At 37.7% G+C, this 24723-nt stretch overlaps 1 protein-coding gene across 1 annotated transcript; it reads left to right on the top strand.

Annotated features, from left to right (window-relative positions):
- The first annotated feature begins 8209 nt into the window (after positions 1-8209).
- Positions 8210-9147, top strand: LOC131276721 (olfactory receptor 7A17-like). The gene has a single exon (XM_058290256.1). It carries the CDS (start codon positions 8218-8220, stop codon positions 9145-9147), a length of 930 nt encoding a protein of 309 aa, XP_058146239.1. The 5' UTR covers positions 8210-8217.
- Positions 9148-24723: the final 15576 nt, after the last annotated feature.

Raw genomic sequence — 24723 nt, 5'->3', positions numbered from 1 at the left:
CGCATCACCTGTCTGCTCTCTGCATATTCTTCTGTGTCTGCTTGTCTCTCTTTGTGTATCATCTTGCTGTGCCAGCTCTCCCCAGGCACAGGCCATCAGTTCTCCATGGGCTTGGGCCATCAGCTCTCCATGGGTACAGGGCAGCTTGTTTTCACAAGAAGGCCAGCTTGCCTTCATAAGGAGGCACTGGGAATTGAACCCAGGGCCTCCCATATGGTAGATGGGATCCCAATCAATTATGCCACAACTTCTTCCCTTATTGTCTTCATTTTTGAAGAGATTTTGGATTGTAGAAGGGTTAGAGCTGTGGCAAGGGAGGATCACTGGTGCAGGATGACAGTGATGTGGGAAAAATGGGAGGAAGTTCACCTGGGCATACAAGGTATATAATTATGTTCAAATTTTCATGAGGCATTGTCATGGTGGGTGGAGAAGCACACAACAAACAAAGGAATATCGAATTCCCATCTTGGGTAGATATGCTACATTCTCTAATGGAACAGCTAAAATGCCCTGAGAACAGGGGCGATGAATAGTGAAGGAGGGAGGTCCATTAATATACCCTTTCTATTGATAACCGTGATTATGAACCTTTACTCTTGAAATTGAAACATAACTTAGTAATACAGGGTACCTAAGAGTTGACTCATGGGATTCTCCTTTTTGCTTAAATGTGGCCTCTCTCTAAGCCAAACTCAGTGTATAAATACATTACCATCCCCCAGGGTGGGAGATGACTCCTGGAGATGGGCATTCCCGGCACCAAGGGATTATTACCAAGCACCAACTAAATATGCAACTGGAAAAAGACCTTGACCAGAAGCAGGGAAAGGTAAAGACAAAAGAGTTTATATGGGTAAGAGACTTCAAAGTGAGGAGTTCATTCTAGAGGTTCCATTTATGCACATCTCAGCAAGATCTCATTGTCTGGACACAAATTTCTGTGCTTCTTAGAGTTATGGAGATATTCAGACACTATAGACGGGAGACAACTCAGGAGTCTGGTGCCTTGCCAGTGAGCCCTTCTTTGGAATTTATGCTCCCCAGGTGACAGGGTTGAACTCAGTTGTGTTTGCCCTAACAAAGTCCTTCTGTCCTTCTATTTGAACCTATAATTAGAACAAGAGTTCTTAGGTGTATGTCCAAGAGACTTAAAAATAGTTGTTATTCTTTAAAACAATTATTTCATTTTTCTATTAATTTTATTTGGTTATTTTATTGCCTTTTTTTGGTGGGAGGGGTTTTGGAGCACAGAAGGGTCACAACTGTGGCTGGGGAAGATCACTGATGTGCGTTGTCAGTGATGGAGGGATGTGTGGCGAGGGATGCATCATGCACCTAGGAAATGTTTCTAAGTTATACGAATATGTTCAACTGATCATAGGGTTGTGTCTCAGTGGATGGCGACCCCCAAACTAACTGAAAAAATATTGAATTCCTATCCTTGGAGTCCTGTTACATTCTCTAATAGAATGACAAGAATGCCCCAAGTACAAGGGCAGTTCCTAGCAAAGAAATTGCCAGACTCTTGATATTGATCATTTTATATATGAATCTTTTCTTGTGAAATTGAAACTTAGATTAGTATTATTTATTGCTGAAGAAGTACCTCCTGAAATTCTCTTGTTTTTCTTTTTTTTTTAAGATGTGTTTATTTCTCTCCCTTCCCCTCCCCCACCCCGGTTGTCTGTTCTCTGTGTCTATTTTGCTGGGTCTTCTTTGTCCACTTCTGTTGTGGTCAGCGGCATGGGAATCTGTGTTTCTTTTCATTGCGTCATCTTGTTGTGTCTGCTCTCCTTGTGTGTGGCGCCATTCCTGGGCAGGCTGCACTTTCCTTTGCGCTGGACGGCTCTCCTTATGGGGCACACTACTTGCACGTGGGGCTCCCCTATGCGCGGGGGACACCCCTTCATGGCACGGCACTCCTTCTGCGCATCAGCACTGCACATGCACCAGCTCCACACGGGTCAAGGAGGCCCGGGGTTTGAACCATGGACCTCCCATATGGTAGATGGACACCCTAACCACTGGGCCAAGTCTGCTGCCTCCTTGTTTTTCAAAAGTGGCCTCTCCCTAGCAAAACTAAGTATATAAATACACAACCTACACAAAAGTATGAGACATGATTCCTGGAGTCGAGCCTCCCTGGCAACAAAAGATTACTACCAAGCACCAAGTAACAATGCTTCTAGAAAAATCTCTTTACCAAAAGGTGAGAATATTAAATACAAATGAGTTTTTATGGCTAATAGATTTCAAAGAGATTCAGGAGGTCATTTCAAAGTTTTGCTTATGTATTAATCATCTGGATCTCATTAACTGCCACAGTAAACAGTGCCTCAAACAGTGAGGCTCCTGAGAGATCTAGAGATATCCAGAAACTTTAACCAGGATAGTCAATCACAGGAATTCATCACTCTGTCATTGGGCTTTTCTTTGCAATTTATAATCCCCAGTGTAACAGACTTAGACTCATTCATATTTTCCCTAAACTTGGCTTTTCTGCCACTTTTATTTGAACCCATAATTAGCACTATACTTGATAAACATATGTCCCAGAAGCTTAAATATTTGGTCTGTTCATGTGCCAGTTGAGTCCTGAATTTCAGCAGAGTTGCAAGCACCTACTCTCCAGTTCACAGGACTCCCCCAATACAACTAAATAGGAGTAAATGATGGGCAATGCCCATCACAAGGAACAGAGCATGTCTAACTGTAAATGAGGTAGTTCCATCCATCTGCCCCATGACACCTATGCCCCGTCTCAATTAGAAACAGAGTGGTCATCGCCATCACCAAATCCTCACGATTGGTGAATAAACAATGGAATTAAGTAGACTTATTATTCTATTATACACTGATTGTTATTTCGGCAATGGAAGAATTTTATCACTGATATAAGGGCACTGCCATCAGAGGTTCTGAGGGGAGGGAGAGGGAAGAATAGATGTAATATGGGAGTATGTTTAGGACATTGAAATTCTCGTGCATGACATTGAACTAACAAAGGAAAATATATATTTTGTCATAACCTACAAATATGTGCGTGGTAGAATATAAAGTATAAACTATAATCCGCAGTTTGTAGCAATTCTTCAATATGTGTACATCAATTTTAGGAAATGAGCCACAGTATTGAAAGTTGTTGTTAATGTAGAAAATGTGGACAGTGGAGTGATTGGGTCATATGGGAGTCCCCTACACATATATATTTTATTGAAATATATCATTCATACATAAGCATACATAGACAATAAATTTATAATAGTTGTGAACTTATAAAACAAACATATACCATCAAACATACATATATAATGTCTCACCCTATCAATAATAACTTGCATTGTTTTTAAACTATTTAACTAATGATTAAAGATCATTGTCAAAATATTACCACTAAACAAAGGATTTTCCCCCAACCAATCTGATTATTATTATCTTTATATCATTTATATACAAACATACACAAACAATTAAGTGTATAGTAAAAGTTGTGAATTTAGAACGCAAATGTGCATAACGTCATACAGGGGTCCCATATATCAACCCTCCACCAATACCTTGTATTGTCATGAGACGTTGGTTGCAAACTATGAAAAAACACTGTCAAAATTTTACTACTAATCATAGTTCATTTTAAATTTGGTGTGTTTTTCCCCCAACCCACACTATAATTATTTTTTACATAACTTTTTTTATGACAGAAGTTGTAAACTTACAAAACAATCATGCACATGTGCAGAATTCGCAAACAACACCCCTCCATCAACACACCACAATGTGGTGTGTCATTTGCTACAAATAAAAATAATATCATCTGATTATTACCATGTCCATAGCGTATATTTGGCTCACTTTCATCATAAACTGCCTCATTATCAACACAGTACAACTTTTGCATGGATGCAAGAATATTATTTTATTACTGCTAACCACAGTCCATAGGTCACTCCAGCTGTATTTTCCCCATGCTTTTCCACATTTCCAACACCCTGCAGTAGTGATATACTTTTGTTGTAGCTCACAAAGTACACTTTTTCATCTGTACCATCAACCACAATTCTCACCCACCTCTTGGTTTACTGTGCTATCCAGTTCCTAGATTATTCTCTAGCATTCTGTCAATTGGCATTTACATAAGTAGACTACCATTTTCAGTCACATCCCCATTTATAAACTAGCTGTTACTCACTGTGTGTTACCATGCACTCTATATATTTCCACAATTTTACAGTAAAGCTAATTAAAACTTTTACATACATTAAACATCAGCAGTCCACTTAGTCCTTCTATTGTTTCCTTTCAGAATCCTCCACCTACAACCAGGTCTTGAAGATGTTTTCCAATAATTTCTTCTAGAAGTTTTATGGTTCTTGTTTTTAGTTTTAGTTTTTTGATCCATTTTAGTTAATTTTTGGATAAGGTGTGAGATAGGGATCCTCTTTCTTTCTTTCAGCTATGGATGTCCAATTCTTTCAGTGCCTTTTCTTGAATGGATTGTTCTGCCCAAGCTGTGTGAGTTTGACAGGCTAGTCAAAAATCGCTTGACCATACCTGTGAGGATCTGCTTCTGATCCATGAATTTGACTCCATTAGTATATTGTGCTTCTTATTAGTCCAGTATTATGCTGTTTTTGCCACTATAGGCAGGCATTATGATTTAAAGTCTGGAGATGAGGGTTCACTTTTCCTTTTCGTGATGTTTCTGGCTATTCAGGACTCCTTATCCTTCCAACTAAATTTAATGATTTTGTTTTCAATTTTTTATTCAATGCTGGTGGAATTGTTATCAAGATTGCATTAAATCTGTTTATTAATTTGAGTAGAATGGACATCTTAGTGATATTTAGTCTTCCAATCCATGAGCATGGAATGTTTTTCCTGTTATTTAGGGCTTTTTTAATTTGCTTTAACATTGAGTTGCAGTTTTCTGAATACAAGTGCATTACTTCATTGGTTAAGTTTATTCTTTTTTCAGTTTTATCTGTCATATATTATTTTCACCACTTTTTTGACACTTTTAGTTACTTTTATTGATATAATCTTCATTTCTAGACTCTCTTCCAGGCCTCTCTTTCCTGTCTTTAGTTTTAAGGCTCTAGCACACCCTTTAGTATTTCCTAGAATTCTGGTCTCTTGCTTAGAAATTCTCTCAGTTTCTGTTTATCTGTGAATACTGTAATTTCACCCTCATTTTTGAAAGAGAGTCTTGCCAGATACAATATTCTTGGCTGGAAGTTTTTCTCTTGTAGTATCTTAAATATATCAGACCACTGTCTTCTTGCCTCCATGGTTTCTGGTGAGAATTCAGTACTTAATCTTATTGGATATCCCTTATTTATTATGCATTGCTTTTCTCTTGCTGCTCTCAGAATTCTCTCTGTGTCTTTGGCTTTTGACATTCTGACAAGTATGTATCTTGGAGTTGGTCTATTTGGATTTTTTTGGATGGGAGTATGTTGTGCTTCTTGGACAGGGATATCTATGTCCTCCAATAGGGTTGGGAAATTTTCTACCATTATTTCTTTAAATATTCCTTCTGCCCCTTTTCCCTTCTCTTCTTCTGGGACATCCATGACATGTATGTTTGCATACCTTTTGCTTTTATTTAGTTCCCTGTGACCTTGTTCAATATTTTCCATTGTTTTCTTCATCTGTTCTTTTGTATGTTCACTTTAAGAGGCCATTTCTTCAAGCCCAGCAAGGCTTTCTTCTGCCTCCTCAAATCTGCTGTTCTATGGTTCCAATGCTTTTTAATTTCATTGATTGCACCTTTCTTTCTTACAAGATCTGCTATTTTTCTATGCATGCTTTCAAATTCTTATTTGTGCGCATCCAATATCATCTTAATATCTCTTTAGCCATGTCATTGAATTTTTTAAGATTTGTTTGAACATATATAATTAGTTGTCTCAACTCTTTTATGTCATCTGGAGGCTTATCTTTTTCCATTACCTGGGCCATAGTTTCCTGTTTCTTGGTGTGGATTGTAATTTTATGTTGGTGTTTTCGCATCTGGCATACTTGAATATTTATTCTGGGTGCAGTTTCTGTCTTTAGTTTAGGTCTTCCTATCGTTTTTTCCTTGCTGGTTATGCAGTAGGAGCAAAGCACATAGCTGGTGCTGTAAGCTGTGGAGGCTCAAGCTGCCCTAATTGTGTCAGGGACTGATGAAGCTCCTTCCAATTTTCTACTTTGCCAGGGTTAGGGACAAATTCACAACTCTGTGAAATAATCCACGTGCAGGCCTAAAATGTTCTTGTCCAGAGAGGCTGATGAAGCTTCACATCCCTTTCTCCCCTGCCTGGGGCAGAGATCGGGCTACATGTGTGGGCAGCAGTCTATGCAGTGTGGGTCTAAGACGAGTGCAGTTGCCCTGGTAGACTTCTAATTTTCAGTCAATGCCAGCCAAAGTTCTCTGCAGTTATCTGTATAGGCTGGTGCAGTGATCCTGGGCTTCCTCCCTGCCAGAGGCGGGGCTGAAGCCTAGGCTAGGGCTGTAGCCTGATCTGTGTGAAAGAAACTGGTTTCTTCAGACACTGAGAGTGTCAGTCAGCCTAGCTTCCCCTCAGGCTGGGGACAGAGTCAGAATGGCGGCTACTGGCCTCTTTCTGATTGTACTGGTTTTAACCCAGCTGTTCCCAGGGTTATCCCTTAGCCAGCCAATTCTTCCAATTCATAGTCAAAATTGGCAGCCAACCGTCTCTTCTTCCCCTGTTTCTGGGAAATGGAGCTTCCAATTCCCATTACTGAACAGCTCCTGGGGCGGCTTGTGCCACCAGAGCAGGATAATCACCAACCTCCGCAGCTTGGCAGGTAATTTCCTGGAGAAGCTGAAGCAGGTCCCCGCAGCTTCCTTCCTGCTGGAGGTGGCAGTGGGGCCTAGGCTAGAGCTGCAGTATGTTCTGAATGGGAGGAAGCCCATCCCCATCAGCACTGGGATTTTCAGTTCACCCCGCTTCCCCTTGTGCCGGGTGCAGAGTTAAAGAGAGCAGCTCCTGGCCTCTTTCTAACCTGGACAGTTGCAAACTTTAGCTGTTCTCAGGGTCATACTGTAGTCCACTGAATTTCCTCATCATAGCAGAAATTGGTGCCCAACTGTCTCTTCCTCCGCCATTTTGGGGAAGTGGAGCTTTCAATTCCAGCCACAGAACAGCTCACGAGGCAGCTTGTGCCTCCAGTGGAGGATGGGCCTCAGCCTCCATGGCATGGAGCACTCTACTTAAGAGTCTTCTCTGTAGACAGACATCTCATCCTTCCACTCCTTCAAGTATGTTACAAGATGCTCTTCTGGCCTCCTGCAGCTGCCAAACAGGTGCTTCAGCAAGCTCCAGAGAGCTATGGGTGTTTGTTAACTGCCCTGTATCAAGCAGGAGCTGACTCTAGGAGCTCCTCACTCTGCCGCCATCTTGCTGGTTCTCCTCCCCTATAGTTTTGATGTGACATTATGTAATCTAAAGCTACCTGAAAAAGTAAAAACATTTAAGAAAACAGACAATATAAATATTTGTGGAAAATTAACTGAAAAGGGGATAGAAATCTACAATCAGAGATTACACAAATATCATCTCAAAGAGGAGAAGACTTGTATTAGTCAGCCAAAGGTGTGCTAATGCAAAATGTCAGAAATGGCGTGGTTTCTATAAAAGATATTTTTTGGGGGTAGGAGCTTACAGATACCAGGCTATAAAGCATAGGTTACTTCCCTTACCAAATGCTATTTCCACCTATTATAGCAAGATGACTGCTGACATCTGCCAGGGTTCAGGCTTACTGAGTTCCTCTCTTCCCAGGGATTGCTTCTCTTTCATCTGTGAGCTCACCTCCCAGGGCTCCAGGGTAAGACTTTAGCACCACGCTCCAACATCAAAACTCAAACATTAAGAATCTTCAACTCTATCCTTTTCCATGTCTTTTATCTGTGAGTCCCCACCCACCAAGTGGTGGGGATTCAATGGCCTACTGGCACAAGTGGTTCACCTGCTTACTTAATCAAGAAACCTCTGAATACAATATAATCTAATGTGCCCAGAGGAAAAGATCAGTTTGCAAACATAATCAAATAAATTTTTCAGAATCCCTAACTATATCAAACTGTTATAATTCTAGAAATGATTTCCTTCTCAGTAAAATGCAAATTATGGATATGTCAGTCAGTCCCCTTTCTTGAATATTAGTAATTTTCTTTCTCTATTTCAGAACAATCACACCAATCATATGGACCCAAGAAATGAAACACGAGTTCCAGGCTTCCTCCTGTTGGGATTCTCAGTGGAACCAGAATTGCAGTCCTTAGTCTTTGGCCTCTTCTTGTCTATGTTTATTGTCACCATCTGTGGGAATCTGCTCATCATCCTGGCCACCATCACTGAATCCCACCTCCACACACCCATGTACTTCTTCCTCTCCAATCTCTCCTTTTCTGACATCTGTTTAATCTCCACCACGACCCCAAAGATGCTGGTGAATATCAAGATGCAGAGGAGTGTCATAAGCTATGAAGGTTGCCTCACTCAGATTTACTTTTTCATGTTATTTGGAGGTTTAGACAACATGCTCCTCACTGCAATGGCCTATGACCGCTTCGTGGCCATCTGTCATCCCCTGCAATATGCGGTCATCATGAACACTCAGCTCTGCATCATCCTGGTTCTGGCGTCCTGGGTAGTTAGTGCATTGCATTCCTTGCTACAAAGCTTACTGGTTTTGAGACTATCATTTTGTACACACTTGGAAATCCCCCACTTTTTCTGTGAATATAATCAGATTGTCCAGCTAGCCTGTTCTGACACTTTCATCAATGACATAGTGATGTATTTTGCAGCTGGGATGCTAGGTGGAGGACCATTCATTGGCATCATTTTCTCCTATTCTAAGATTGTTTCCTCCATATGTGGAATCTCATCAGCTCTGGGAAAATGGAAGGCATTTTCCACCTGTGCATCTCACCTCACAGTTGTCTCCTTATTTTACTGTACGAGTCTAGGAGTATATCTTAGTAATTTTGCTTTGCATAATGCACATGCAAGTGCACCAGCCTCAGTGATGTATGCTGTGTTTATACCCATGTTGAACCCCTTCATCTACAGTCTGAGGAATAAAGACATAAAGGGGGCTTTGAAAAGATTTCTTAGTGGAAAGCCATAAAATGTTCTTGGTCCTGGATTGAAGAAATGCTGTGAATTCAGAGCTCAAAATCTCAGAGATAGATTTCATGATTCTTTGAAATTTCTGAAACTAAGTCCTAGATTAAAAGGGTCAAATATGGCCCTAATAAGTATGTTGAAGGAAAACTTTAAATCATTCATTCTATGTTAGACACCTTTTGTCTACCATTAATGGTTTCCATTTACATGATATTTTATGCAATGTAGTACAGGAAAGAGTTACATGTTCTCTATTATGTTAATGAAAATTAAATAAGACTCATTTGATTCCTGGAAATAAAATGCCTACCCTTTTTCTGAATTTCATTTAAATATGAAAGATTCTTTTGGTTAGTACTCTGCGTGTTTACTATATGATCCAATTTTAGCCTTAAAGTTTATAACCCCTTTCAATTTTCATGAGAAAAGAATGACTTGTGGTGAAGCCCTGCTTCAAAATGTATTCACCATATGTAATAAATGTGACACAATGATGAAAGAAGTTATTGGTATGGGAGGAGTGGGGTGGGGTGGGGTGTGGAGTATATGAAAACCTCATATTTTTAAATGTAATATACTTTTTGATCTATGTATCTTTAAAAAACAGAATTAAATAAAAATAAAAATAAATAAAATAAAAAGAAGTTTAAATCCTGCCCAATGATTGCCCTGGAAATGGATTTCCCTGAGTCATGGCAATATTTATTCCTAAATAAACCTAGTGTGAATTCAACAACTATTGTTTTCCCATAACGTTAACTCATTAATAGTAAATTTCTAGCACACTTATCTGAAATCATCTGTGAAAGCAGTGTGATCATGAAGGCTGTCTTCAAATATATGAAGGAATCCTAGAAATAAGAAGCTTCTGAATCTTCTGATCATATCTGTTGCCTATTGCTGGATAAAAGGCAATCCTAATACAACTGGTTTAAGCCAATGTTCTTATTGCTTCATCCATTTATGGGTTGGATATTTGTTGATCTCTGCAGAGATCTTCATGGGCTATGTTCATCTGTGTCAGCAGGTAAGTCTCTCCTGATTCTGTCTGGACCACTTTCAAGCTTGTGTGTTTTCTGGATTGATGTAAGTTAGAGTGGCTTTTGCTGAGGCAACTGGTGTCGGCTGCATTTCTATCATTACCTACCAGGTGGAGTTGTTCAATTTCAGTGTCAGGGTTCCAGAAAGAACAGGAGAAACACTTCAAGGTGCCTTGAAACTTGCTGACACTCACAGTACATTATCTTGGCTAAAATATATAAGACCCTTGAAGTTGAGCTCAGAATCAAAGTAGGAGCTCTATAGCCCTATTGAAAAATATGGATTCTGTGAATATTTGAAAATAGGGCCCATCTCTGCAAACTTTCTACCGCACATATAAACCACAATTCAGCAAAGTTCTATTGGAACCTTTAAGACTCAAGACTTCCGCTTCTGCTTCTACATTTAACAAAGAGTTGATTTCTTTTTATGTTTTTTGACTTTTTTAAACAAATCAATTTTATTGATACATATTAATAAAGCATAAAACATCCAAAATATACAATCAAAATTATTCAGTGTAATCATATATTTGTGTGTTCATAACGTCAACCTTTCTTAGACCACTTTCACTATTCCAATAACAATAAAAATTAAAAAAAAAAAACTTAGGAGGTACCAGAGATTGAACCTGGGAACTCATATATGGGAAGCAGGTGCTCAAACCATTGAAATACATTTGCTCCCCTGTAGTTGATTTCTTTTGTTTTTAAGATTTATTTATTTATCTATTTTTCTCCCCTTCTTCTGCCCCCACCCTGGTTGTCTGTGTTCTCTGTGTCTATTTGCTGCACTTCTGTTGTCGTCGGTGACACGGGAATCTGTGTTTCTTTAGTTGTACCATCTTGTTGTGTCAGCTCTCCCTGTGTGCAGCGCCATTCCTGGGCAGGCTGCAGCTTCTTTCACGTTGGGCGGCTCTCCTTATGGGATGCACTCCTTGCGCATGGGGCTCCCCTACTTGCAGGACACCCCTGCATGGCTCGGCACTCCTTGTGCACATCAGCACCGCACGTGGGCCAGCTCCACACGGGTCCAGGAGGCCCGAGGTTTGAACTGCGGACCTCCCATGTGGTAGACGGATGCCCTAACCACTGGGCCAAGTCCGCTGCCTGTAGTTGATTTCTTGATGAAGGTCAGACCCAAATAAATATTTAATAAGCAGACATGAAATTCTCTTTCAGAAAGTTTTGACTCCCTCAAATTAAAATATTACCTTCCCTCTCCTTATCTACAGCACATTATTCTCAGGCTAAGAAAAACTAAACCAGAATAATGGGACAAATAATACACGACCCCGCTGTCAACAACTTACCTTGATGTATAAATATCTTTTAATGTGCCTTTTTTCTGTTCTTTTAAGTATATACTGAGTAGTGTGATTGCCAGGTCATACAACCTGTCTTCCACATCCATTGCCCCATTTCATATCCCCACCTACAATGAATGAGTATTCCTATTTCTCACATCCTCCCCAACACTTATTTTCTGTTTGTTTTTCCGTATCAGCCATTGTAATAGGTGTGAATATTATCTCTTTGTGGTTTTAATTTGCATTTGTGCTAAACTAATGATATTGAACATCTTTTCAGGTGCTTTCTGGTGCTTTTTGTACATTCTTTGGAGAGGTGTATGGCCCAGATTTTTAATTGGGTTGTTTGTCTTTTTGTTGGTAAGCTGAGGTAGTTCCTTATATATTCTGGATATTAAACTCTTTTTGGATATATGGTTTCTAAATATTTTCACCCATTGTGTATTTTGCCATTTGATTTACATGGCAAATATCCTTTCAGTCACAAAAGTTTTTTGTTTTTTTTAAATTTTGATGTGGTCCTGATGTATATTTTTTCTATTGTTGCTTGTGCTTTGGGTGTAAAATCTAAGAAATCATTGCCAGACACATGGTCCTGAAGATGCTTCCCCATTTGTTCTAGGAGTTTAATTATTCTAGCTCTTATATTTAGGTCTTTGATGCACTTGTGATTGATTGTTATACAACGTGTGATTTAAGAGTCTTATTTTTTATTTTTGCATATGTCGATAAAATTCTTGGCTAGCAGTTGTTTTCTTTAAGCACTTATTTCAGCCTGCTTCCTTCTTGCTTAAAAGGTTTCTAAAGCAAAATTGGCACTCAATCTAATTGGGACTCAATTTTTCATAACTTGTTACTTCTCTCTTGCAGCTTTCATTACTCTCTCCTTGACATAAACATTTGATTTCATGATAGATATATAAAGGGCTGTATTTTTATACATATTTATCCTGTTTGGTATTCTCTGGGCTTCTTGGATGTCCATATTCACAACTTTTGCTAAGTTTGGGAAATTCTCTGTCATTATTTCTATGAATAATCCCTCTTCTCCTTCTGGAACTCCCATATTTTATATATCAGTGTGCTTGACAGTGCCCCAGAGATGTCAGGTTATTTCAGCATTTAATGACTCTCTTTTCTTTCTACTTCTCAGGCTGTCTCATTTTTTAAAAAATAACTGTTTTTTTTTTAAAGATGCATAGACCATAAAAAATGTTACATTAAAAAATATAAGAGGTTCTCACACACCTCACACCTCACCCTCTTCACTCCTTCCACATCAAGAACCTCTCATCATTGTGGCTCATTCATTGCATTTAGTGAATACATTCTGAGGCACTGCTGCACCACATGGATTATAGTTTACATTGTAGTTTACTCTCTCCCCCAGTACATTCAGTGGGTTATGGCAGGGTATATAATGTCTAGCATCTGTTCCTGCAATATCATTTATGAAAACTCCAAGTCCGAAAAATGCCTCCACATCTCATCTCCTCCTTCTTCTCCCTGCTCTCTTTATAAAACGTGGACAGTCTCTCCAGATCAATGCTACAGTTTATAACATTACTAGTCACAATAGTTCTATAGTAGATTACAAGTAAGTACACACCAACCCATATATTATTCTTCTATCCTATAGACCCTGGGCTGGTGACGTACACTCCACCTCTGTATCAAGAGGTGCTTAGATCCCACAGAGTTGATGGATGCAATTCTCCTTCTTGGAGTTAGGAACTCTCAGTTCCCTGGTGGACCATCTTCACCTCCCTTATACCTGACCTGTGCAAGTCCAAAAAACCCGAAGAGTAGAAGTTGCAACTCTGCTGAGACTTGAGTTCCTGGTGGCATATGGACAGTCCAGAGATTGAGTCTCCTATGTTTACTCACACCCCAGCACCAACCAAGATTCAGTAAATGTGACAGAAGAGGTATGTGTGGAAAGGTCTCATCTGAGTCCAACTCCATCACACTCAGGAACTCAAATTCTAAAGTGAGGCCCACAAAGAAAGCCCTGAACTCCAGAGTCAGCTGCCATGACCATAGAACCTTTGTGACTCAGTAGTCTTTCTGAAGACTCTTAGCCATATAAATTCATTTTTCTTTACCATTTCCCCATTTTATTCAAGATCTTTTTGTAGTTGCATCACCAGTTAGTGATTGGTAGTAATCCCTTGGGAACAGGGAATCTCATGCCCAGGAGTAATGCCCCGTGGTGGGGGGAAGAAAATACCTTTACATGGTGAGTTTGGCTTAGAGAGTGGCCACATTTGGGCATCATGGAGGCTCTCAGGAGGTAACTCTTAGGAACCCTGCAACTCTAGGCCTAGGTGAAATTTCAAGCTCACAGGCTCCTGTGCATAGGCATCAGTGTGAAGGCCCATCATTGGACCACCCTTCTTCACTGGTCTTTGCTGTTGTATTTAAGGGATTGTTACTCTTCCCTTGGGAAATGTGACAGTGATCCCTTGCTTAGGACCTCAGCATTCCCTCATTTGTTGTTTGCAGCTGGAACTAATATGAAAACCCCAATATATATCCAAATATTTTTATGTACCCTAAATACATGCCCTGGAGAAATCACTCCCAACCATGTGTCCTCCATCAATAACACCCCACAACAGCATTCCCCCACCACCACCATTTGAACCCTTCTGTGGTCCAAAATTTCAAAAATGAATTGTAATATATTACTAAATCAAATTAATAGGAAAACTAAAGACTAGTGATAGGTATAAAGATTAGAAATAGAATATATATTAATTTAGAAAAAATAATTAAAGTAAAAATAAATTAGGGCATTAAAAATGAAAAATATCATAAACTTTGTTTTTGATGTTTTGCCTTTCATCACTATAACAGGTGTTGCTCTGTATGTACAGTGGTAAGGCAATTTCATTTTTTCTTCAGTGTCTACATCCTCTTTTTGTCCTTATTAATTTTCCCTTCAAATAAGTTTTAGATCACTTTAAAGTCACATATGCAATATAGGGGACTCCCATATACCCAACATGAAACCCTTTTCCCCCTTCCCCAGCAATGATCTTTTTACATGTTCATGTTTTATTTGCTGCAGCTGACGTTAAGATATTGAGACATAGCTGTCAAACATGATTCCTTTTTGGTTTACATTATGGTACAATTTTCTAAATTTTTAGTTACCTTATATTTTACATTATGGTTTACAATTTAGCCTATAGACTATCATACATTTTTGGCGAAATTTAATGTGTCCTATATCCATTATTCCATGATTTTGAGGCACATTTTCATTGTCCCCCAATTACCCTGCTTCCATCAGTTCTATTCCTCTCTCCCCCTCCCATCAGAGCCCACAGTGACAACCAATCTTCCCTGCTTGAGGGACCAAATTCACAGATACTTACAACAGTGCTGAGGGCTTGACATACTAGACTGCCCTCCCCCACTGGGAACACCAGTTCTCTAGGGAGATGTAATTCCCTCTATTTCAGAACATCAGGCCTCCCCAGGTTGTGGGTACACCTCCCCTCTCATTGTATGGATCTCTACTCAATGATATAACGCACTATGGCAAAATGAGCACTCACACACTCCCTGGAAGCCTGCCCCTGTGCCAGATGGCCCCCTTAAGCATCTTAAACATGTAATCCTTCCATATTTTATTTCCTAAAATTTTCTCAGTTTTATAGTTTCAACCACATAACTGAAAATCGCCCATGTTCAAATGTTCCCCTCATCCTTCCCTCCAATTCCTTGGGCCATCTGACCCATCCTCCCAACCCTAGCCCCCCTCAAGCCTGCAAACTCCATGCAAAGGTAGCTCTAGGCCCATGTCTTATCCCTTCCCTGTACAAATACTTACTCAACTTTATGATAGATTTCACCCATGTAGTCATCAGCTCACAACCTCCCCCCCCCCAATTTCTTATAAGCCTATTATCCAATTTTTGGCTCTCTGAAATGATGTGGTTTGTTTATTTCATATCAGAGAGGTCATGTAGTATTTATCCTCAATGCCTGGCTTGCTTCGCTCAACAACATTCTCAAGATTTATCCGTGTTATCTCATGTGTTTGTACTGTATTCTTTCTTACAGCTGAGTAATATTCCATCCTATGTGTATACCACATTTTGCTTATCCATTCATCTGTTGATGGGCATTTGGGTTGATTTCAACTTTTTGTAGTAGTAAATAATGCCACTATGAACAATGGTGTGCATGTTCATAGTGGCATTATTCAGTACTGCAAAAAAGTTGGAATCAACCCAAATGTCTCATTTTAAAAATCTAATCTTTGAGTTCTCTGATGCTTTTTTCTGCCAGCTCCAAACTTTCTTCTGGCATATAAATATATAAATTTAAATGTCAAGAGTTCATGTTCTTGAAATATCTGTTTTATGTACAATTTGTGTCTCTTTGCATTTCTCATCTCCTACTTATATTCAAAGCTCGCCTTAATATTTTTCCTGTCCCTCCCTTATGAAGATGGTAGAGTAGGCTTTTCCTAAATAAGATTTAATCTCATGATTTCTTAATAAAACATTGTAAAATTTTGTAATATTGAAACTATATATCCTTCTGGTATTATAACAGGTTGAACATATTTATATCATCATACAGTATAAACATAAAAATGTTTATGTAAGCAATTCAACCAAATTTGATGAAAATTATTTTACATAAAGATCCATTTGCGCCACTACTTTCTTCCCTGTGCCTGTAGTTTTAAACGCCTGGCTCTGGGCTTTTCACATTTTAGCAGGCACTATTAAATGCTTTTTGACCTTACCTGTTCTCAAAATACACTTATTTCTTTATGTGTTATATTCAAGAGAACTTACTTCTTATTCAGTTACATTACTTTTACTTTTTTGGTTCCTTATCATTTAAATCTGCTTAATCATCAGAGGGACCACGCTCACATGCCTCAGCATGATCCCAGAGACAGCCAATGTAGATATAACCCCAGGTCGTGGTGCTCCTGAGGGCGACGGAGACCCACAGTTTCTATGGTCATGGCAGGTGGCTCTGGAGTTCAGTATCTTGCCAGTGGACCCTGTTTTGGAATTTGTGTTCCTGAGTGTGATGGAGTTGGACACAGATATGACCTTTCTACACATGTCTTTCTGTCACTTTTACTAAACCTGTGGCTGGCACTGGGGTTGGTGTATACTCAGGAGACTTGTTACTCTGTACTGTCCATGTGCTAGTTGGGCCCTGAGCCTCAGCAGACTTGCAACACATACTCTCTAGTTGATTGGACTTACCCAGGTCACCTAACAGGGAGATGAAGATGATCAAGAACCGGCCAGGGAACTGAGAGTGTCTACAACAGCAATCAGAAGAATTGCATCCCTCAGACATGTGCATCAAAACTTCTCTTAATTTAGAACTGGTGTTGACATCACCATCCCAGGGCATTGTATAATATTTTTCCTTTTTTTGCCCTCCCTATTTCAATGAGGATAATGTGTACAAGGTTCGTTCCTTTAGAATATTTACTTGTGGCCAAATAATATTCTGTTGTGTGCAAATCCATATTTTAAAAATTTAGCTATGGATGGACACTTAGATTATTTCCACATGTTATTTGAATAATGTTGGAATAAACATTGTGCACAACTTTCATTTGAGAACCTGTATATAGTGGTTCAATAGTTAAATTTTTAAGAAGTATAGTAATGCTTTCCGCAGTGGTTGAGCTATTTTACAGTGCCCTAGATTTCCAATTTCTATGATGTCCGACAATTGCATGTTGACACTTGTTATTTTATATTTTTAAAATATAGTGATCTTCTTGGGTGTCAGTGTTGTAATCTATTCACATATATTGCTGGATAGATTTCTATTATATTCATACATCTTATTTTATTCATCCATTTTAGTGATAATAGATGTTTATGTGTTTATGGGTTTTGGTTATTATCAATAATGCTGCTCTGAGCATATTAGTACTTATGGTACAATTATGATGCTCCAAAACTGGGTCACATGCTATATAAATATTCATATTTGTAAATAATGCCACCCAGTTTTGTAAATGATTACACCAGTTTAGACTCCAACAAACAACTTTCTTTCCAATTGTACCATGTTTTCTGAGACCCATGACATGGACTTTTAAAAAAAAAATTTGCTATTTAGGGGGACATTTTGAGCTTTTAATCTATGACTTTTATTTGCAGTTTCTTAGTGACTAATTAAACTGAACATTAGCTCATATGTGCATTGCATATTTCAAGATGTTTTTTCTGGGAAAAGCCAGTGCACAAGCCATGCCCTTTTTATTCCTGGATTTTCTGTCACTCTTGTAGTCTTATAGGAGCACTCCATCGATCCTAGATGAGATACCTCACTGGCACAATCTATTTCAAATATTTTACCCCACATATGTCATTTCCTTCTTTTTCTAATTTGGTCAGCAACATTTTTGTTTTTATTTTTAAACAATGGACTTAATGTCCATTGAGCTATTTTATTGAATGTTTGTTTAATTTTATTAAATGTTCCCCTGAATTTATTGAAATTATTGTTTTTCCTTTCTGGGGTACTCATGTACTGAATTATTTTGCACAAGACAAAATTTTTATGGATACAGTCTCTTTATAAAATACAGCTGGATTTCGATTGCAGGTATTTTTAGTTTATGTGAGTTTCTGTTCAAAAGAGAAAGTGACTTGTATATTTGATTCTTGAAAAAATGTTATCAAAATTTGGTACCAATGTTAAGCTCCTCTCATAATATTAATTGTGAAGTTTTCCCAATTCTTCCTGTTATCTGGAAAAGATTGAATAAATGGGTATTCTTTATTTATTTATTTATTTATTTATCTCCCCTTCCCCTCCCCCCAACCCAGTTGTTCATTCTCTGTGTCTATTTGCTGCATCTTCTTTGTCTTCTTCTGTTGTTGTCAGCAGCACAGGAATCTGTGCTTCTTTTTGTTGTGTCATCCTGTTGTGTCAGCTCTCCATGTGTGTGGCACCACTCCTGGGCAGGCTCCACTTTCTTTTGCGCTGGGCAGCACTCCTTATAGGGCGCACTCCTTGCGCGTGGAACTCCTCTCTGCAGGGACACCCCTGCGTGGCACAGCACTCCTTGTGTGCATGAGCACTGTGCATGGGCCAGCTCCACACGGGTCAAGGAGGCCCGGGGTTTGAACCATGGACCTCCCATGTGGTAGACGGATGCTGTAACCACTGGGCAAGTCTGCCACCCTAAATAGGTATTCTTTCCCTGGAAAGATTGGTTGCATTTCCCAGTGCAACATTGGTCTCCAAATTTTTTTTTGAGAATCTCGTTTTAAACTATGTTGAATACACTAAGCAAATAAGAAACATTTCAAGTTTTTCATTTTTCTTGGGATATTTTGATGACTTATTTTACTGGGACTTTGTAAATTCATTTAAGTTTTCAAATGTCTTGCCAGAAAGTAATTCATTTGGTAGTTTTATGAGGTTAAAATTTTCTGTACATATCTCCTAATTTTAAGTTCTATCACTAAACATTATGCAATATTTCTTGATTCAATATTGTAATGATTTATAAATTATGCCTTTCATTACATTTAGCTTTGACTGTTTATCCTCCTATGTTTATCTTTACTAAATTCTCTTCTTATACTTATTATTTTCTATCTTCTATTTTCTTTATCTTTACATTGTTGTTCTTATTTTAGTTTGTTGTGAATATGTAGAATTTCAGATTCTTTACATTAAAATATACATACTACTAAATAATACATACACACATACAGATATGTATAAAAGTTAGGAATATATATTATTCTCTAAGAGCAGATTTAACTCCAAGTTTTTAAATATAGCATTTTAAATTTCAAAACACTTTAAAAAGCCTATTGTATTATTTATTTTAAAATCATGAGTTACTTCTTAATAGTGTGCTTTTTCATCTTCAAACATGTGGGAATTGAATTGTATGTATAATCTTTTATATGTACACATGGAATATTTACTCAAACTTAACTTATACTCAATGTGTACATCAATCAATTTCCCAAATTAACTAAATACTAGGTTATATCATCAGCTCAACATAGCACAAAAATCTGAAATATTTTAAGTGATTCAGGGAATTAAACTACAGATTAATCACCAAAAAAATTAGAAATTTCCCACTTTAGAGGTGATTCTAGCATTACTATAATTAATGTGAATAAAGATGTTAAATATATATTGAAAAAAATATTATACTCTTTTTTACATCATGTCTCAAACCCCATCCCAATATTCCATATGATCCTGTCACATTGAAGCTGTTTTCCAGTTCTCTGATTCTCCGAATATTATGTGCAGTAGTGATTTGCTTTTTTTATTTATAATAATTCTGTTAAGAATTTATTCCTCCCTCGATTCAATTTATGGAATACTAAGCTCCTGCCTCTATGAAGAACTCTATGCACCCCCGCCTCCCAATGAAGGTGTCGGTCCATAGGTCCCTGTTCTTACATTTATTACATGCTTTAAGCATGGACACAAATAGTCTATGTTTTGTCTCCCCACTTGCTGTAAACTAGAGCAGAGCAGAAGCTAAAACTAGTCACCGAGGATATGTTACTTCATTCTCATGTCATACACAATAGAAATAAACATTTCTAAAATCATTCCCAACCTTTCTGAGCATCTGTTCTGTGTCACAAACACTTTTAGTCTCAGAAACTAAGGATGGTTAAAGTCCATGACTTCAGTATAAACTAAACATACTTTCAAACAAGATGGAAAGCAGGTACTTATAAAACCACGTGTTCCATACCAAGATAGGGATGCAAGATAGGTTAATTTGAAGGGGTCAACAAAAGGGATTCGTAGAGACCATTTGTCCTTCAATGTTTCTGAACAATAACACAATTAAGATAGTTCAGTGCATAGAAAGGTGTTGTTTCAATGGAATATATTTTGTTATAACAATTAAATTAGTAAAGGAAGGAAGAATTTTGTTTCTCTAGTCCTCCAGATTCTTTGCAATACCTTGTATGAAGTGGGGATATAAAGGAAAAGTGGGGACTTTTTTTCTGGACACACAAATTACCTGACTCATTGGAAATATCATTCTCCAAGGCAGGGGGTGCAGAGAAAGCAACAGGCAGTATTTCTCTCCCAAAGGATTTTCCTGAATCAAGTAAAACCCTTCTCATTGTATACAGAGTGGGAAGTCTGGAAAGAAAAAGTGATATATGTTTTTAACAACTATGCCTTTGCCTAATTTTCCAATAAGTTTGTTTGAGATATTGGACCAACAACATATTTAAATTTTAAATACCTAAATTAAGGTAATTGATAAGATGTCAGGTTTATTGTGTGAAATGAAATATAATAATTTAGAAATACATATTTAAATAAACACCTTCTTTTTCTACCTATTAGGCAGTAGATAAGAAAATTTTTCAAGTGGAAGGGTGAGTTGTTCTACTGAAAATGTAGACATTTACTTAGCAGGAAGGAGGCAGAAAAGTTCCATGACAAAATTTTGGTTATTTTGATGTAATATGAAGCATGGCAATTGGGTCCTACCCACCTCTAAAAATCCTGTGGCCCATTCTATCCCTTCCTCAGATACAGACAATTGTTGATCACATGGCATATATGAGTCAAAATGCCCTATTTTATCGGTAAGTCCACACCTTCTGAAAATATCCAACAGTTGAGAATGTCACACCTGGCTTCAAATTTCCTTTCCTCATCCAAATTCACTGGGTCACCAGCAGGATTGCTAAATTGTATATTCCTTAGAAATGGGTGTAGCTGAAGGAGACACAACTGTGAGGAACTGTGCTGTGAGACTCAGGACACAATAACAAGGTGGCAACATTAGGGATCCTCTGAAATCCCTGCTTCATAATGCAGCATTATTATTAACATCCCATTAGGTGAAGCAAATGAAAGCATTAGGAGGACTAAAATGTCATAGCATTTATCAAATATAAGTTTCAGGAGAAAACTGCAAATACAGGAGAATCCAAACAATCTGTGAGTGGAGGATTCAAACCTTAATGGAAGAATTAAAACTAACCACACTCAAGTACTGACTGAATTCTCCCAAAGCAAGGTCATCAATAGCTAAAATTGTTGCAGAATTAATTGAGATATTTTATGCACTTTATCCAATAAAGCGCCCAGCTTAGTTTAGTCAATTCAAGAACTATTTTTGCCCTGATGTCATTTGAGAGCTTCATGGAAGAAGTCTAGGTATTTTATATTAAATATATGTGTTAAGAATGTTGAGGTCCTAACTAATATGAAGCATTGACCTTGATCATTAACTCATTTCTTCCCTGTTACTTGCACTTCTTGATGACCTTTTCCACCTTGTACTAGATATACCTCCTAGCCAGTGAACAAGTAAATCAGCAAGGTTGTGCTTTTGGTGAGACAACCTTAAAATACTTGGCTTGAGCATATGCTCAATCACCATAAATTAACATTTATGATATATTCTGAAATACAGGTGCTGTCAAAAGGAAGACGAGTTACCTTCAAGTGGTCAATAACCAGCCCATCACCACTCCCCACTAAACATGTCTAGATCATCCTCCTCACCCACAGGTGCTATGATTTAATCAGGTCTATACATAATGAGAATCCAGGGACCACTTCCTCTCCAGGCTGATTTAATCTAAACCTTGTCAGTACAGCAAGTCTAGTCAATGAACTGGTGTTCATTGCATCAGAAGAATTCTGTGTCATGAAGAGCTCATGCTTGTAAAGTTTTTGGAAGGGCAACCTGGAATCATGCACTCCAGAGTCCATAAAGATAGGCAGCCTAAAACATGTAGGTCCCAGGGTAGCCACACAACATACCCTATATGGCAGGCATAATTCTGCATGCCATTCATGTCATCAGAGCCACACACAAGTCAATGTGTCCCTGCCTGGATAAGCAGCAGTCATGCTAAATTCAAAACTTACAAATCAGTAGCCTAAGAAAAATGTAGAATTAAATATGCATTATGAATTCCTAAAATTTGATACACTTTTCTACTCCTCAACCTTTATAATACATGCTAAAACCAAAGATCAGCAAGTTATACTGATCCATCCCTCCATCTCCAGATTGGTTTCCTTTAATATTTGCACTTTTATGGGAGCATGAACTTTTGTAGGAAACTTGTCTTTGTGTCCATGTAAGGCAGAGAAAAGTATCCGCAAAGCACCTCACACACTCTATTGAACATCTATGACACAGGCAACAACTATAGATTTTATTACCCTGATATAAAAAATAAATGGCTTATGGCAACTGGCTTGGAAGGGAATTTAAAGATGTGCACTTTGGGTAGGCACATCCACTTACAAGTGAGTCAATATTCAAGGCAGGGAGTTCTAAGTTTTGGGAATAACAACTGAATTTATGGTCTACCACACTTAAGCTTGCCTCCTGTGACTAGATATATGCAATGATCTCTGAGGCTATGGATGGTAGAGTTCATGTAACCTGAGAAACAAACAGACAACAAAGACATAATTCTCTATAATCCAGGTAGTAGTGAAGGTAATATATCACTGTACTCCACTGTGGTTTTTGTTTTTGTGTTTTTGCAGTCATAGATGCTGGTAAGGTCCTTTCAATATTTGAAGATAGGTAGGGATGAATATTACGCTGAAGCTAATGGGGTATTTGTGACCCGAAGTTTCAAAATTGGCAGAAAGAGTTATCAAAAGTTAAATGGAATCATTTTTAGGTGACAATTCCCCAGTGATATTGAGTAACAATATCTCCTTTCCTAATATGTGATGAACCAAAGATAAACAGAATTTTTCTCCTCTTAAATTCTGGTTTGGTCACTGAAACTTTCATTATTCAAATTTCCCAAGATGAACTTGTTGCTTGGATCTAGATATGCTAAAGAGGCATATGCAGAAGAGTATGGGGTCAGGGATTGATATTCTATGCATTGACATGGGATTGTGGAAAAAGTTTATGAATGTGGAGTAATGCATTTGTTCAGAGAGGTGATAAGTCTAGAATCTGAGAGGAAGATTAAAATCTTGAATCTTCTGACTGGTATAAATAGAGTTTTCATTGTGTAAGCATAGAGTTTTTTAAAAGTTATTTTTAAAGAAGTTTTAAATTATAGAAATGTTATAGCAAAAAATATAGGGGATATCCATGTACCTTCTACTTTCCCCATCATATTTTCCCCTATTAATAACAACTTTCATTACTGTGGTTCTGTTGTGGAATTGAGTAATAAATATTGAAGCATTGTTACTAACCAAAGTCTATAGTTTACATTGTGATTTAAACCTTGCACCTTGCAATTTTATGGGTTTTGACATTTATAATGGCCTGTATCTGTCATTGTAATATCATCCAGAACAATTCCAATGTCTCCAAAATGCCCAAAGTTGCAAAATATTCTTCCCTCTCCCTCTCTTCGAACCTTTGGATACTCCTCTCATTATATCAATGTTACAAAATATCATTAAAGGGAAAATATGAGAGGGGGAAGGGGTGGAATAATTGTTAATCTCCTATATTTTCAAAGAGACTTCTCTGTAACCTAAAACTCCATTTTAAAAAGTGAAAATATAAGAAACTAGGGGAACATACAGAAGAAATTATAAACATATATAAAAGATAACAGTATTCGTGCATATAAGACAGGTTTTGCAAAATATAAATACAAATATAATACAGATAAGAAAAATAAGTACAGCTATATATGACAGGGTGAGCATAAAGTGATTGAGGGGTGATGAATTTTGTTTGTTTTTTTTTTTAGTATTCTTGGAATAGTGAGACTGCTCTAAGACTGGGATGAATGCACAAATATGTGATTAAACCAAATATTTTTGTTTTTACCCTTTGGATTAATTTATGTATTATTAATATGTTACAATATAATTGATTTATTAATCAAAATAACAGATCATACAGGCCTGAGCTTGTTATGTATAAAACTATTCTTGAACGCCTATGTACATGCTACTTCTGGGTTAAAGATTTGTGAGAGCTGTTTAAAGCTTACAAGAGTGAGTCCTGTAAGGAAAGAGAAAAACATTTAATTCAATTTAAGATAGCATATTTTTATTATTCCAGTGCACATAAGAAAAATTATTAATAATAAAGACACCTCAGCAGTCAACAAATGTGAGATTAATTCACTCAGGAAAAATATAACTATTGTGAATTCAAACACACATTTAAATGAAAGTATATGTAAGCTAGTCAAAGAAGCAAAGAACATTATGTATAAAAGTAAACCAATAGTATGAAATAAAATCATATAC

The sequence above is a fragment of the Dasypus novemcinctus genome, chromosome 30, assembly GCF_030445035.2.
Source record: "Dasypus novemcinctus isolate mDasNov1 chromosome 30, mDasNov1.1.hap2, whole genome shotgun sequence".
Taxonomy (NCBI): Eukaryota; Metazoa; Chordata; class Mammalia; order Cingulata; family Dasypodidae; genus Dasypus; species Dasypus novemcinctus.
Note: the sequence above shows the minus strand (reverse complement) of the source record. Positions and strands in the feature narration are given on the sequence as shown.

Bases quoted from the DNA above. Each gene is read 5' to 3' on its own strand.
- LOC131276721 (XM_058290256.1), top strand. From the start codon at position 8,218: ATGGACCCAAGAAATGAAACACGAGTTCCAGGCTTCCTCCTGTTGGGA.